The 9,675-nt window shown below is 48.9% G+C and overlaps 1 protein-coding gene across 1 annotated transcript; it reads left to right on the top strand.

Moving 5' to 3' along the window:
- Positions 1 to 3,074: 3,074 nt before the first annotated feature.
- spcs2 (signal peptidase complex subunit 2) lies at positions 3,075 to 7,048 on the top strand. Its single transcript, XM_070829115.1, has 5 exons — positions 3,075 to 3,143; positions 4,226 to 4,309; positions 4,393 to 4,553; positions 5,348 to 5,482; positions 5,606 to 7,048. The coding sequence occupies exons 1-5, from the start codon at positions 3,102 to 3,104 to the stop codon at positions 5,790 to 5,792; spliced, it is 609 nt and encodes a 202-aa protein (XP_070685216.1). The 5' UTR covers positions 3,075 to 3,101; the 3' UTR covers positions 5,793 to 7,048.
- Positions 7,049 to 9,675: the final 2,627 nt, after the last annotated feature.

Genomic DNA, 9,675 nt, shown 5'->3' with positions numbered 1-9,675 from the left:
AGCGGGTCCCAGACCTCCTCCGGCAGGTGGACACGGGGTCACACACACACCTGATTTGCACAGGTTTGGTCTCTGCATGATGGAGACCAGGTTCCTATTGGACATCTGACCGAGGGACAGAAACCTGAACACCTCCAGAGGGAGACCTGATCCCCTGATCAACTGATCCCCTGATCACCTGATCAACTGATCCCCTGATCCCCTGAGCACACAGACACACATTCACACCTGCAGGCTGTCGTAGGAAACAGGAGCTTCAGATTATGTTCAACTGACTGACACACAGAGGTCCTCTGGAGGTCAGGGGCCACGGGGGGCTCCGGGGGCCACGGGGGCTCCCAGTGTCTCCCCCCTCTGTGGTCAGCGGTCCATCTCGGCAGCTGACAGTCTTCCAGTCTGAAGCTCGTTGGACGTTGTCTGGGTATCGACCCCCCCAGGTCGTGGACTCTTCTGTGACCGCAGAGGTTCACAGACTGAACTTATCGGGACGCTTTTCAGCCTCAAGACCAGAAGAGACCAGAACAGTCTGGACCAGTAGAGAGGGGGGGCATGTGATTGGACGCGTTGAGGGGAGGGTGGCCGTGTTCACGTTATTAGACTGGACTCCTCACAGCTGTGGTTTAGCCTTAAAGACCTGGATCAGGTCCTCGTGGGTCCTACTCCAGTACAAGTGCAGAAGTATAAACAAAATGTACTTAAAGTGACAGACACCTTTTAGTAAGCGTGTTCTGTGGTCGGCCTTTTTAAAGTGTAGACGAGGAGCCGCTGGTCTGAACACAGGAAGAAGAAGACTGACCGCAGGCTGAGAGCTTCCTCCTCTGCTGCTGCGTCTGTTTCCACTTTAACACCTCAGAGTCACAGTAAAGGCACGAGAGGTCACTTATTTAACGGTGAAACGCGTCAAAATAATTATGGATAACTCTGGTGTTCCTACCCATGATCCTCTCTGTCCACATCCTGGTGTCTGAGTGACTGGTAGGTAGTAAAAGTGTTGGAACTGGTCCAGTAGATCACCTCAGCCAGCAGACACCAAACGGGCTGCAATGGCTGCAACGTGATCCTTTGGGACAACTGCACCTGATCACAGTAGGTCCACTAAAAGAGCTTGTTTGATCCACTGACAGGCTCAGAGTGTTATTCTCAGTGTGTGACAGCATGATGGAAAGGATCCCTACAGAGAGAGACCTGGAAGATCCTTTTGGTTTAACCACAAACAGCACACACACCAGACTACATTCACTAAAACAGGGATTTTAGAGAACAGGACACAGGAGCTGCTGCTCTGCTGCTGCCTCCATCAGTCAGTGTGTAGTTTTATTGTGTGACTTTGGTGTTTTTAAAAAATTATTTTGGATCCAACACACTATTAATGTAACACACAGCAACACAAACACACTGACTGATGGAGGCAGCAGCAGAGCAGCAGCTCCTGTGTCCTGGGAGCTAAAATCCCTGTTTTTCTGAATGTAGTCTGGTGTGTGTGCAGAGAGCGATATAATGGCTGTTTGTGGTTAAACATCCACCAAAACAAGCATTTTTAGTCGGTTCATTGACTTTGATCAGGCGCCGGTGGCCCTGAGAGATGACATCACAGCTTGAGGTCATTGTTTCCACTTTAAGGTGAACACAGCTTTGACTTATTTTTTTGTCTTAAATCCCTGCAGATTAATTTTCCAGTTTGTAGACGAGTTTCCTTCCAGGCAGGAAGCCGTTAAACCATCATGTGATTCATCAGTGAAGACGAGTTGATTCCTTTTGATTTGTTGACTGTTTTCATTCCAGTTGCCACGTTTATGAGTGAGACGAGTATTATTCTAATTATTAATATGTTTTATTGACAGAGTTTGAAGTGTTTCTCATCAGAGACTGAAGGGCTTTTTTTTATTGACGCCACACAAGCTTTACAGCACTGATATGCACATTTTCTAAAGTTGTACTAAAGCTTTCATCCTTCAGTTGATGCAGTTTGACGGGGTAGGGGGTAATAATGCTGAGTGCCAAATGATCAGACTGTCTGATGTTAATAGTTTAGAAGTTTTGTATGAGAGGAGATCTGTGGCTGAAAACCTAAAAGACCTGAGACGACTCTCTACACGTGTCCTGTCTTCTGTTTGATACAGTTTCTGTTGTGCTGGGACTCGTCTGCTATATACTGTTTCTACCCATGATCCTCTCTGTCCACATCCTGGTGTGTGAGTGACTGGTAGGTAGTAAAAGTGTTGGAACTGGTCCAGTAGATCACCTCAGCCAGCAGACACCAAACGGGCTGCAATGGCTGCAACGTGATCCTTTGGGACAACTGCACCTGATCACAGTAGATCCACTAAAAGAGCTTGTTTGATCCACTGACAGGCTCAGAGTGTTATTCTAAGTGTGTGACAGCATCATGGAAAGGATCCCTACAGAGAGAGACCTGGAAGATCCTTTTGGTTTAACCACAAACAGCACACACACCAGACTACATTCACTAAAACAGGGATTTTAGAGAACAGGACACAGGAGCTGCTGCTCTGCTGCTGCCTCCATCAGTCAGTGTGTTTGTGTCACTGTGTGTTACATTAATAGTGTGTTGGATCCAAAATAACCCTTTAAAAACATCAAAGTCTCACAGTAACACAAACACACTGACTGATGGAGGCAGCAGCAGAGCAGCAGCTCCTGTGTCCTGTTCTCTAAAATCCCTGTTTTAGTGAATGTAGTCTGGTGTGTGTGCTGTTTGTGGTTAAACCAAAAGGATCTTCCAGGTCTCTCTCTGTAGGGATCCTTTCCATGATGCTGTCACACACTGAGAATAACAAACTCTTAGTGTTTGTATTATTGTGAGATTTTAGTGTTTTTAAATGATGGTGTCGCCATAATCTGCAGATCGATCTTTCATATGAGATATAGTTTATTTTCTTTATTTATATCTGTCTGTCTGTCTGTGCAGTACTTCATGCAGTATCAGTAGTAAAAGTACACGTATTGGTTTTAAGAGCGCGCGCTTCCTCGGGCACGCGGACGTGGTTACGTGCTCACACGTGGCCGGTTGGTCACGTTGTCGCTGAGAGCCAATCAGACGCGTCCAGGTCACAGGTGCCGTATTTGTAGCGGAAGAGAAGATGGCTGCCGCGAGGAACGGGAAGAGCGGGCTGCTGGAGAAAGTGAGCTTAAGGTTTAGTTGTTTCAGTGATCTGTGGAGAGCAGCGGAGGGTTTGAGTCTCTGCCGGAGCTCCGGCTGCAGCAGCGGGCTCCAGCTCTCCGTGAGCCGGGTTCTGTGGCTGCCTGCGGCCGTGCGGCTGTTAGCCGGCTAAGCTAACTCCAGCTGCAGCAGTCGGATGATTTCTGAATTAAAATGAAAGTTAAAAGCAGAGTTGCTGCGGAGGCGAAGCTCTGTGTCTGTCTGCTGTGAGCGTTTATCAGACTGGTCAAACCGCCGCGGTGTGTGCAGCTTCTGCTCCCAGCTGTTACCGACCCGCTCAACCTGCCGCACCAAACCCCATTCAGAAAAAGGGTGGTTTAGTTTTATTCAGAAGATCGGACCACACAGGGTCAGTGTGTGGCTGCAGCAGCAGGTGACCTGTTATTGGCATCATTGGTCAACATAACCGGCCTCGGTTTTAAAGTTCCAGCTGAAGTCCCGCGTCCAGGAGCCAGACACATGCTGGTGCTGGCCTGCATACAGTCACAGCCAGTTTAAAGCGGAATGTGACTTAAAGAGCTTCAGGAGTGTTTACTTTGTAGTGTTACATGTGAAAATCAGAATTGTGAGTGTGCAGCTCGATTTCTGCTCCAGTTCTTCACTTATTACTGATGGAGCCCAGAGTTCCTGTTCAGAAGCAGACTGGAGCACATCTGCACGTTTGGCACTCAGCAGGTGTGCAGTCAGGAAGTGATGAGTGAGCCTTGGCTGCAGTCCCACTGTGTGATCATGGCTCTGTTCTGTGCTGTGGTGGGTTAGACTGTGTTACTGCATCATTCACTGAGGAGTGTTTCCTTATTAGCAGGCACCAACTTCAGTCCAACTAAGTGAGCCGTGCTGCTCTGATCTCCTGTTTTTATCCTGACTGATCAATATGTTCTTCTTTCAACTCACTGAGGTTCTCGGTGCTTCTGTGACTGAAGGTTTTTGTTTTAAACCAGTTAGATCCTCTTCCTCTCTTCCTCCTCTTCCTCTCTGAGCCTCACGCACACGAAGAGTGAACCGTCCTGATCTTCATCCGTGTGGTCGCTGTTTGTGTTTCAGTGGAGAATCGACGAGAAACCAGTGAAAATAGATAAATGGGACGGAGCCGCTGTGAAGAACTCTCTGGATGATGCGGCCAAGAAGGTGAGAACGCGGCTCCTCCTCTGGAGATACTGAACGTAGAGAAGGCTCTGTGTCAATGCCGAGTGCTGCTGCGCCCCCTTCAGGTGCTGCTGGAGAAGTTCTGTTATGTGGAGAACTTCAGCCTGGTGGACGGCCGTCTGCTGATCTGCACCGTGTCCTGTCTGTTCGCCATGCTGGCCCTGGTCTGGGACTACCTGCACCCCTTCCCCGAGTCCAGGCCGGTCCTCGCCTGCTGCGTCATCTCATATCCTTCAGTGGTACAAGTACACAGTGGCCTCAGCGTCATGCAGTATCAGTAGTACAAGTACACAGTGGCCTCAGCCTCATGCAGTATCAGTAGTACAAGTACACAGTGGCCTCAGCGTCATGCAGTATCAGTAGTACAAGTACACAGTGGCCTCAGCTTCATCCAGTATCAGTAGTACAAGTACAAAGTGGCCTCAGCTTCATGCAGTATCAGTAGTACAAGTACACAGTGGCCTCAGCGTCATGCAGTATCAGTAGTACAAGTACACAGTGGCCTCAGCGTCATGCAGTATCAGTAGTACAAGTACACAGTGGCCTCAGCGTCATGCAGTATCATTAGTACAAGTACACAGTGGCCTCAGCGTCATGCAGTATCAGTAGTACAAGTACACAGTGGCCTCAGCTTCATGCAGTATCAGTAGTACAAGTACAAAGTGGCCTCAGCTTCATGCAGTATCAGTAGTACAAGTACACAGTGGCCTCAGCGTCATGCAGTATCAGTAGTACAAGTACACAGTGGCCTCAGCATCATGCAGTATCATTAGTACAAGTACACAGTGGCCTCAGCTTCATGCAGTATCAGTAGTACAAGTACACAGTGGCCTCAGCTTCATGCAGTATCAGTAGTACAAGTACACACATCCTCAGCTGGTGGCTGTGTAGAAGTACACACGTAGTACCGATCAGGTGCTGCCGTGGCCGTATTGATCTGTTGTGTGTCGGGCCGATCCCGGTCCAGGGGGGTGTGGATCAGTCTGTGTTGGTTGGTGTTCCTTAACCCCCCCCCATCACGTACTTCATCATGATGGGCATCCTGACCCTGTACACCTCCTACAGAGAGAAGAACATCTTCCTGGTGGCCCTGCAGAAAGATCCAGCTGGGATGGATCCAGACCACACCTGGCAGCTCTCCTCCTCCCTCAAAAGGTCCCGCTCTTTACCCAGCATGCACTCTGAGGGGGTGTCGTGTTCAGTATGTAAACTCTTCCTGTATAGGCCTGGGGGCCCGTGGGTGACCGTCGTCCTGAACGCGTGTGTCGTGTCCCGCAGGTTCGATGACCAGTACTCGCTCAGAGTCTCCTTCACCGACGGGAAGTCCAGGACCTGGAGGGAAGCCGAGTTCACCAAGTCGGTGTCGGTGTTCTTCGACGAGAACGGGACGCTGGTGATGGACCAGTTTGAAAAGTGTGTCTCCAAACTCCACGACACGCTGGCCATGGACAAGAAGACCAAATAGGAGAGAGAACCTTCACCATCACCACCGCTTTAGTTTGGATACTCAAGGGCGCCCTGACTGCTTTTCTTCCCTCCTTAACACTTCATTGGTTTCAGTTTTTCTAAACGGTTCAGTTCAGCCGATCAGCGTCCCCGAACATCTGGGCCACTCTGTTTGGTTTCCTGAGCTTTCAGCTGCATCGTGCGCTCTTCAGCAGTGGATGGACGTGTTGTCATGGAGACGGTCTCTAATAAAACCGTCTTCATGACAACCGAGCCCGAGGAAGACCACGCCGTGGGGCTGAAAGCCGCAGAAAAAACCCGCAGGTCCAGACAAACTGAAACCAGTGAGTGGATGAAAGGAAGGGAAGCGGTCGGATGAGCGGTGGTCGATCACTTCCTGTTCCTCCTTCATCACTTTTCTGTCCCAGTAAATCGTTCCTTTGTTCTCCTCCTCTCCCATCTTGGTTCTGGTTCTTCCTCTGGTTTAAACTGAAGATCTGACGGCAACATTTGGCGTTTTCATGGTCCGTGTGGATCAGAGGAGGTTTGGTCTGGGGGAGGGGGGCAGGCCCCCCCCGGCCCCGCGGTCAGGGAGGGGCCACAGCGGCACCACGGTAACAGGCGGGTTCTCCAACGAAACACAAAGCTGCGTTTGCGTCGCCTGTCTGATCCCCATTGGTTCTCCGACCAACAGTTAAATCATTAGAACGTCTCCTTCTCGGTCCTCAGCAGCTACACTTCAGAGTTCCTGCTCAACGGTCCCAGAAGGCCCACCGAGGTTAGAAACCAAGCGACTACAGAAATGTTCCAACAAAACCAGTTTAAAGTCGAGAATTTCCATGAAAGCAGCGTCAGATATTCTGACATCACTGATCTACAGTGAACCGTGTGGTTCTTCGACAGAAAGAACCTTTCTTACTCTTACTCTAAATCTGTGAGAGTTTCAGTATAGATGAGTCGATGAATGATGTCAGACTGTCCTCACCTGATGGTGTGTGGGGGGGCAGACGAGGACTAAAACAGAAGCGTGACGCTGTAGGTTTGTGTTTCGTTCAGTGAGACGATGACGTGACGGCAGGTTAGCATTGTTAGCACTGTTAGCATTGATCGGGCTAACGATGCTAAGCTCACACGGGTGGTCTCCTCCTCGTCCTCGTGCGGACGTGTCGATGCCTTACAACAGGAAGTGGACTGAATGTTTGTTCTGAATGTTTTTGTACCGTTCTGTCGGAGCCTTATTCTGTCTGAGTATTAAAGCTGGATGTTGTTACCAAACGGCTGTTTCTATTGGATGTTTTCTGCTCAACACGTTTCCCTCCACGCTGAAGGTGATCAGGTGTTCCTCTGCAGCACCACCGTTCAGACAGCAGGCGGCGCCGCTGCTCACCGTTTACACCTCCGGCAGCTTCCCGTCGGTCCTCGGGGCCTCGAGCACGTGTGGTGCACCGGGCTCTGAGGACACCGTTCATCTGTTTATATGGAGAAATGTTCCAGAAATAAAATCAGAGTGACGTCATGTCGTTGTTGCTCGTCAGTGCGGTTTGACACTTTGAGCTGTGAAGCAGAAGCTCGGCTGGAGAAGAAGTTTAGTGACCTTCTGTCTGTTCTCAGCAGACCGTTGGGTGGAACCTCACTGACCTCCAGGCTCCACCGTGGTGGGGGCGGTTAACCCTCTCAGACACCCAGTGACGAACATCCAGATATTCAGTGAAGAGCTTTAAATCATCCCAGAAATATCCAGATAAGATCAAAGACCATCTCCTCTGAAACTAACCTCCACCCGCCGGAGCAAACCTCCACCCGCCGGAACAAACCTCCACCTGTCAGAACAAACCTGGTTTGTGTGTTTGAGGCGTGTCGACCAGCTGAAGATCCAGGACGGACTGAAACACGTCGGCAACAGAAGCATGTTGGTGGTCTGTGTGTGTGTGTGTGTGTGTGTGTGTGGGGGGGGGGGGGGGGGGGGGGGGCGCTGCTCTGTGATGAAGCTGGACCGGGGTGGGACGGCGTCCTCGGCCTCAGGAACAGATTGTAGAAGAGCACCGACAGGTAAAATCACCTTTGGTTCCTCAGGGTTTGGTCGAGTGTCACCACGTGGTTTGTTATCACTTCAGACTTCCTGGTTTGATCCACGAGGATCTCAGGGAAGCAAGAACTTTTTATCGTCCTGTCGGTGGAACATCAAGTCTGTCCACGAAAACCTGCAGCGAAATACAGCTGATAAAATATTAACAATCAGAAGAACTCTGTTCTGACTGTGGTTCTGTTTTATCATTGTGGTTCTGTGTTCTCACTGTGGTTGTTTTATCACTGTGGTTCTGTGTTCTGACTGTGGTTCTCTTTTATCACCATGGTTCTGTGTTCTGACTGGTTCTCTTTTATCACCGTGGTTCTGTCTTATCACTGTGGTTCTGTTTAATCACTGGTTCTGTGTTCTGACTGGTTCTCTTTTATCACCGTGGTTCTGTGTTCTGACTGTGGTTCTGTGTTCTTGCTGTGGTTCTGTTTTATCACTGTGGTTCTGTGTTCTTACTGTGGTTCTGTGTTCTTGCTGTGGTTCTGTTTTATCACTGTGGTTCTGTGTTCTGACTGGTTCTGTTTTATCACTGTGGTTCTGTGTTCTCACTGTGGTTCTGTGTTCTTACTGTGGTTCTGTTTTATCACTGTGGTTCTGTGTTCTCACTGTGGTTCTGTTTTATTACTGTGGTTCTGTGCTCTGACTGTGGTTCTGTGTTCTTGCTGTGGTTCTGTTTTATCACTGTGGTTCTGTGTTCTGACTGGTTCTGTTTTATCACTGTGGTTCTGTGTTCTCACTGTGGTTCTGTGTTCTTACTGTGGTTCTGTTTTATCACTGTGGTTCTGTTTTATCACTGTGGTTCTGTGTTCTCACTGTGGTTCTGTTTTATTACTGTGGTTCTGTGCTCTGACTGTGGTTCTGTGTTCTTGCTGTGGTTCTGTTTTATCACTGTGGTTCTGTGTTCTGACTGGTTCTGTGTTCTCACTGTGGTTCTGTGTTCTTACTGTGGTTCTGTTTTATCATTGTGGTTCTGTTTTATCACTGTGGTTCTGTGTTCTGACTGGTTCTGTGTTCTCACTGTGGTTCTGTGTTCTTACTGTGGTTCTGTTTTATCATTGTGGTTCTGTGTTCTGACTGGCTCTGTGTTCTGACTGTGGTTCTGTGTTCTGACTGTGGTTCTGTGTTCTTGCTGTGGTTCTGTTTTATCACTGTGGTTCTGTGTTCTTACTGTGGTTCTGTTTTATTACTGTGGTTCTGTGTTCTTGCTGTGGTTCTGTTTTATCACTGTGGTTCTGTGCTCTGACTGTGGTTCTGTGTTCTTGCTGTGGTTCTGTTTTATCACTGTGGTTCTGTGTTCTGACTGGTTCTGTGTTCTCACTGTGGTTCTGTGTTCTCACTGTGGTTCTGTGTTCTTACTGTGGTTCTGTTTTATCACTGTGGTTCTGTGTTCTCACTGTGGTTCTGTTTTATTACTGTGGTTCTGTGCTCTGACTGTGGTTCTGTGTTCTGACTGTGGTTCTGTGTTCTCACTGTGGTTCTGTGTTCTTGCTGTGGTTCTGTGTTCTCACTGTGGTTCTGTGTTCTGACTGGTTCTGTGTTCTCACTGTGGTTCTGTGTTCTTACTGTGGTTCTGTTTTATCACTGTGGTTCTGTGTTCTCGTCTAAACGGCTCCTTCAGCCTGTCAGGTTGAATCCTGATGAAAACCGTTGACTTCCATCTTTTGCAGCTCGTCTTCTGTCCAAACGTCGTGAGTCTGACGTCACATTCTGCTCGTGTTTATGTTCTGAACGTTACAGATGGAACAGAAAGGAACCAGATCAGCATCCAGTCAATCAATCAATCAATCAGTCAATCAGTCAGACTGAGTCCAAGGCTGTTTAATCC

Source organism: Pempheris klunzingeri, chromosome 4 (genome assembly GCF_042242105.1).
Source record: "Pempheris klunzingeri isolate RE-2024b chromosome 4, fPemKlu1.hap1, whole genome shotgun sequence".
In the NCBI taxonomy this organism is placed as follows: Eukaryota; Metazoa; Chordata; class Actinopteri; order Acropomatiformes; family Pempheridae; genus Pempheris; species Pempheris klunzingeri.
This window is presented reverse-complemented; position numbering and strand designations above follow the sequence as displayed.